Below are 6,671 nucleotides of genomic sequence, written 5' to 3'. Positions count from 1 at the left end.
GAATCCCAGGGGAGCGTGGGCTCCAGGGATTTGGGGTCATGGGATGGGGGTGGTGGGGGAATGATGGATCCTGTGGGAATGGAGGTTCCTGAGACAATCAAGGTTCTGGGGGAAGGAGGATTTCAGGGGATGGAATGAACAGGAGAGGGTTCCTTGGGAATGGGGGCCCTGGGCCATGGAGATCCTGGGGAATGTCAGTACTGGGATGAGAGTCCCAGGGATTGGAGGATATAAGGTATGGGGGTACCATGATTTGATTTCCGGGGGAATGGAGGTCCCAGAGATGGGCAGTGGCTTGTGGGGCCAGGGGTCTCAGCTCCCTCCCGGGGTGCCTGAGATTTTGGGGTGACCCAGGGCCCAACACTGCCCTCCTGGGTTGCTCATTTGCTCGGCATGGGGATCCTTGGTAGCTTGGCCTCTGTGCCCTCCCCTGCCCTTGACTTCTTTGTGTCCTTATTTCTCTTTTTTCCCTATTTTCCTAACTTTTGTGCCATGTCCCCTCAGCCCTGGTTCCTGACTCAGCAATCCCAGGGAGCACATGAGCAGGGAAGGGGTTGGGGCAACTGAGGCCAGGGGGATAATGGGGAGCAGGAGGTGCAGCGAAGGGTGGGAGGCTGTGGGGGATTCAAGTGTTGGGCTGTGCCCCCTCAACACTTTCTTTCTCCTAGACAAGAAGGAGAGGCCGTTTTTGCTGAGAGTCAGATGGGAAAGGGGGGGGGAGGGGGTGGGGTTCTGTCCCAGGGGTGGCACGTCCTGAGGACCCCTGTCAATGCAAGGCTGGGGCCCAGCCATGGCCCAGCCCCACTGCACCGGGATGGCCATTGCCCAGCCCTGCTCTGGCCAGCCCCAGGTGGCAGCCAGCACCTGAGGGTCCCCCCTGCCCCCTTGGCTTTGATTCTCTCAGCCTTAGAGCTGCTGCAGAGGTGAGAATTCTGTGGTGGAAAAAGGCCTGCCTGTGTTTTGCTCAGCCCTGCAAAAAGCACAAAACCCAAAGGGGGCCCAAGCAGTGGCTCTGTGAGGGCCTTTCATGGTTTTCAAAGCAGGGCTGGCTAGAAATCCCCCTCTGCAGGGGCAGCGAGAGGGAACCAGTCCAGAAATGCAGAAATTGATCATTTTTTCCTTTTGCCCAACAGACTGAGAAAACCACAAAACTACTGCAAGGACAACAACAATCTGCTCAACAACCTGACCTGGACCTTTTTCCTAAACAAAACCTGCAGCCCTTTGGAACCCCATGGAAAGAATGTTTGGATTCTGGATGTGCACACGAGAAAAGAGGGGAAAGTGTGGAAATACTGAGCAAGGGCTGCACACAGGAGGGTCTGGGGAACAGGGGTGTCACAGCAGGAGCAGGGAGTGGCCCAGGCAGGAGAATTCAGGGCAGGCTGGAGTGGATTTATCAGGGAATCAGACCCTGAGGCACACACGGGCATTCCACAGATTCCTGTGCACTGTCCCAAGGATGGACAGAGCTTCTGCCCTTCCTCCATGGGAAGTCAATCAAGTTTCAGGGGTGGAATGAGCAAAATGGGGAGAGTTCCTAAATATGGACCAAGAAAAGGCTTCCTTCAGGGCTGGGTTGCTGCCCAGCAGACAGGGAACAATCCCATGGAGCTGTTGGACACTCAGGGAGATTCCACACTCTCTGTTATCCACAAGCAAACGCTGCTGGGGAATGCACCAATGGACTCCTAAAGGGAACCAAAAAGACTCATTTCACTGTGATTTTTTTTGTGTTTTTACTGTGAGTGACTTGTTGGGTGAGCAACTTCTAAAAGAATGCTATAAACCTGAACATTTTATTCCTTGTCAGTTTGATTTTCGCTGAGTTTGTTCTGTATTAGGGAAAAAATTTTTGTGGGAAAGATTTTTGTTTTTATTCTACAGATGCGTAATTTTTTCTGAACTGATAGGGCATCAGGTGTTGCCTGGGATGGCTGAGCCACAAAACTGGAAGACCTGACCCAGGGGTGAGTGGGTCAGAGCTCCAGAGCATCCCAGGACAGCCCTGGGGTGCCCCAGGGTGGGGGCTGTGCTGGGCTCTGAGACACCCCACAATCTGAGGAAGCCAGGGAAGCATCTGTGACCTCTGTGCCCACCCAGCCATTCCCCATCCCTGACATCCCCATTCCCCTGGGAACCCAACCATGAGACCCCCATTGCCTTGGTCTCTCCTCCTTGGGGACCCCATTCCCAGGACTGCCATTGCCCAGCACCACCATTGCCTTGATCCCATCCCATGGGCTGCTGTCTCCCCCAGAACCCCTATTCCCGAGGGTCCACTTTTTCCCCCTGCACCCCCAACCCTGGCACCCACACCCACATGCCATGACCACAAATCTCTGGGGACCATGTTCCCACAGCACCCCCATCCCTGAATGTCCCCAGACATGGAGACCCCAATTCCCCTTGACCCCCATTCTCCTGGACACCCATCCTTGGTTCCCCACATCCCCTGAGTCTCCCAGTCCTGGCAACACCATCCCCCACCACGTCCCCAGACTATGCAGCCTTGTCCCCAGCCTGTCCCCAGCTCGTTGGCACCCTGCCCCCACCAAGGGCCACCTACACATGGGGACAGACATGACCTCGCTTCCTTCCCATTCATCCAAAGAGCTGCCAATCAGGGGAGCGGTGGCCACAGCAGCGAGTGACAGCCAGTGCACATGGCTGGAGACACCAGGATGGCCGGGAAGGTGGCGCTGCTCCCGTGGGGTGAGTGCCCCGGGCACGAGCCTGATACCTGGGGATAGAGAGGGGTCACAGGGGGGCTGTGAGGTCCCCTGAGGTCCCCAGTGCCAGCAGTGCCAGACCATGTTACCCACAGTGGACCTTGGTGGAACTGGGGATGTAGGGTGGCTTTGTGGACAGGAAGAGTGGTCAGGAATTTGGGGATGGGGATGTGGGGACAGGAATGTGGGGACTGGCACATTTGGGCTCAGGGACCTCTGGGGATTGGGGAAGGGAACTGGGATGCAGGGACAGAAGGGGCACAAGAATGGTGAGGATGTGGCCATGGGGATGGGATCATAGGGATGGGATCATGAGCTGGTGGGGATGACCTGGGCCAGCATGGGCTGTGTCTGTGGTGTCCTCATGCCCGGGATGTCTACCCATGTCCCCATGATATGCCTCAGTCCAGGGTGGCCTCAGTGTCCATGGTCCCAAGGTGTCTGTGCCACAGGGATGTGGTGCACGGGTTGCTGTGACACAGACATGTCCCCCTGCCACTCCAAATCTTTTGGGGACCACCCAGACACACTTTCCTACAAGAACTGCTGTCCCCAGAGGGACAGTTTGGGGACAACACCCACACCCCTTGCTCCCATGCTGCTGTCCCTGCAGTGCCACCGCCACTCAGCCCTGTCCCTTCTCCCTTCCAGCCCAGACCCTCGGCCTCGCTGGTGAGTCCTCGGGGGATGCCATGTCCCTACCCTGCTGTCCCCAGCCCCACACTGGCTCTGGCAGGCTGGTGTCCCCTGTCACCCACAGGTGCCCAGACTACCCAGCTTCTCGTAGAGCCCCCCTGGAGGCCGGCGGTGCTGTGGGACCGGGTGACACTGACCTGCCAGGGCTCAGGGACCGCCAGTGCCACCACCTGGTACAAGGATGGACGGCGCTGGGGGCAGCAGGGACCTGACCGCCTCACTGTCACCGAGAGTGGCACGTACAAGTGTGACAGACCCGGCACCGGGCGTAGCCCTGCTCTGAGAGTCTTAGATGGTGAGGAGGCTTCAGGTGTCCCCAGGTTGGCACCTGCAGGGTCTCCAAGGGCTCTGGGTGGGCTCCACTCCATGGGTCACCTCCTGTGTGGCCAGAGCCTGTCCCCTGCTCTGGGGACATCCCATAACATCCCAGTGTGGGGGAACCCTTTGTTGGAACTGGGGGCCCCTGGTGCACCCAATTGGGGGTCTCAGTGCCATCAGGGACGACAGGATCCCTCTGTCCCCTAGACAGGCTGGTGCTGCAGGTGCACGCACGGACACTGCTGGAGGGGGAAACGGTGACACTGCGCTGCCGGAGCTGCTGGAGCAACACGGTCACCTCGGTGTCATTTTACCGTGAGGGGAAGAAACTGCGGGGGCTCCATGATGGCACCGAGCTGTCCCTGTCCCCTCTGCAGCAGCACCACAGAGGCAACTACCACTGTGAGGGCCGGGTGAACAAAGTGGTGTCAAAGCAGAGGGTGTCAAAGAGGGTTACAGTGACAGTACACAGTGAGTGCTACAATGGGGACAGGGAAGCTCGACATCCTCCAAGGATTTCCTATCACTGCCTGAATCCTTCATCCCTCCCTTTTCTCCTCCCTGGGTCACCCAAAATTTTGCAAGTCCCTTTTGGTTTCCCCCATGACTGCCCAGTTCCCCCTCCTGATCCATCATCCCTCTCTTTGTCCTCCCCATCCCTCCCTGGATTCCCCACCCTTTCCAAGGTCCATGCTCCACCCTCTGCTCTCCCTTCCTTCCATGGGTCCTCCGGCCTATCTATAAACCTCAAATTATTCCCTGAGTCTCCTCAGTCTCTCTTGCAGTTCCCCATCCCTGCCTGGGTCTCTGCACCTTTCCATGGGGTCTCACCAATGTCCCTAGGTCCCAACATGCCTCCCAGGGTCCCCTTCTGCTCACTGGGATCCTGTCTGTGCCCTTAAAATCCCCTCTTTCCCCTTCCATGTCTCCCACCCTTCCTGGGTCCTCAATCCCTTCTGTGTCCATCCACAGGGGTCCCAGTCTTGGGGGGTTCCCTGTCAGTGCAGCCCCCCGGGGGACAGGTGGCACTCGGGGACAGCCTGATGCTGAGCTGTGAGGTGGCCACAGGGACAGGGCCCCTGTCCTCCTGGCACCGAGAGGGCTCAAGGAGCACTGCAGGGCACCAGCCCCTGCCTGGAGCTGCGCCACGCTGGGGACAATGACAGCGGCCAATACTGTTGCCAGGTCAGCGACGGGGACAGTGTGGCCGAGAGTGACCCCCTGAATGTCACCGTCCTGGGTGAGCGGGACCCTCGGGCTGGGGTGACCCCACTCACGGCACCCCCATCCCACCTTGCCCAGTGCCACCCCTGTCTGTGTCCCCACAGTGCCCGTGTCCAATGCCACCATCACCCATGGTCCCCTGTCACACCAGCTGCGTGCAGGTGACAACGTGACCCTGTGCTGCTCGGTGCAGGTGGGCTCAGCCCCTGTCACCTTCACCTGGCTGCACAACGGGCAGGAGATGGCCTGGGGTCCCCTGCTGGAGCTTGGGTCTGTTGATGCGGGACATTCGGGCACCTACCAGTGCATGGCCACAAACCAGCTGGGACAGGACGGGCACCGCGTGTTCCGGGCACTCAGCCCAGAGCTGACCCTGGAGGTGACACCTGGCTTACCCTGGGCCACAGGTGGGGTCACACAGGGTCACCAGGGAGTGCCAGTCTCCTGGGCTAATGGGTGATCCTGATGTGTCCCCATTTGTTTCTTGCAGTGGCCACAGGGGTCGATGGGGCCCTTTTGTTCCTGCTCCTCCTTGTGGGTGCCATTGTGACCTGGCACCGGTGGCACCCTGTGGGTGGGTGACAATGGGAGGACGGGGGTCTCAGGGATCTGTAGAGGCCCCCAGAGTTGGGGAGCAATAGGGCAGCACCCACAACCCCAGAACTCTGACCATGTCTGGGGGTCCTGAAGGGTTTGGGGAGGCCCTGGAGGGTCGTGCAGGAATGTTGAGGGTTCTTTCAGGAGCCCTGGGGGCATCTGGGTGTCTCTGTCCCTGCTGGGCTTCGGGTTCTTGAGGCTGAGTTGGTCGAGGGCACTGGGGATGTTCATTAATTCTGGGGGGCTTCAGAGATGCTTGGGGATCCTGAGGGGAATTGAGGGTCCAGTAGGGGTTCAGGAATCCTGAGAGGGTTCAGGGCCCTGGGACCCCACAGTCACCCTTTATTCTTTCCTTTGCAGCTGCCAGGAAGAACCAGGAAAGGTGAGTGGGGGGCTCCAACAACACTGTCTCATTTTACCCGAACCCCCAAGCCCTCCCATTCCCTCCCCCACATCCCCTTTATTTCCTCAGGGCCCCCCGGATCCCCGCCCCCCCCAGAGGCGGGGGAGGTGCTGTACACCCATGTCATGGTCACCAAGAGGGCAGGGGGTGAGTACAGGGTGGACACATGCAGAGGGACACGTCACCCACGAGTGTCACCCCACCCAGGTCCCACAGCCCATGTCTCTCGCAGCGTCCCCCCGTGCCACCACCCTCCAGGATTCCAGGGTGACCTACGCAGAGCTGTGGGGACCCCAGAAGCGACCACAGGAACCTGGTGACATCTACGGGAATGTGCTGTGACACTGGGGTGAACTGGGGGCCACTGGGTGTCCCCACCCATGGGCACCCACTCGTGTATGTGCTGCCACTAAAAACTGTGCCTCTCCCTACCCATGGAGACACAAAAATCCAAAAGGGCTGAGAGAAGAACAATTTCCTGAAACAGCAACAAGAGTGAATAAAACCAACAGCAACAGCAACAAGGTTCAGACTCCAAATGGTCACACAAAGTACGATTCCAGGGAAAGCACCTAAAAAGGAACAAACCCCAGATATTTTCCCAGCTTGTTTCCACCACCTAAGGAACCTGGCAGGGCCATGGACCTTCCTTGCTCTGATGGCCATTGTGGCATTCAGGAGGCTCTGGATTCTCTTCTCCC

The 6,671-nt window shown here is 58.7% G+C and overlaps 1 protein-coding gene across 1 annotated transcript; it reads left to right on the top strand.

The window, feature by feature from the left end:
• Positions 1 to 2,684: 2,684 nt before the first annotated feature.
• LOC135460979 (Fc receptor-like protein 2) lies at positions 2,685 to 6,312 on the top strand. Its single transcript, XM_064737958.1, is given in 9 exon segments — positions 2,685 to 2,715; positions 3,384 to 3,404; positions 3,493 to 3,723; positions 3,954 to 4,217; positions 4,719 to 4,852; positions 4,854 to 4,986; positions 5,075 to 5,377; positions 6,040 to 6,117; positions 6,203 to 6,312. Coding segments are annotated over 9 exon segments (1,305 nt in total).
• Positions 6,313 to 6,671: the final 359 nt, after the last annotated feature.

This window comes from Zonotrichia leucophrys, unplaced genomic scaffold (assembly GCF_028769735.1).
Source record: "Zonotrichia leucophrys gambelii isolate GWCS_2022_RI unplaced genomic scaffold, RI_Zleu_2.0 Scaffold_142_116074, whole genome shotgun sequence".
In the NCBI taxonomy this organism is placed as follows: domain Eukaryota; kingdom Metazoa; phylum Chordata; class Aves; order Passeriformes; family Passerellidae; genus Zonotrichia; species Zonotrichia leucophrys.
The sequence above is the reverse complement of the archived record's forward strand: the minus strand, read 5'-3'. Positions and strand labels throughout refer to the sequence as shown.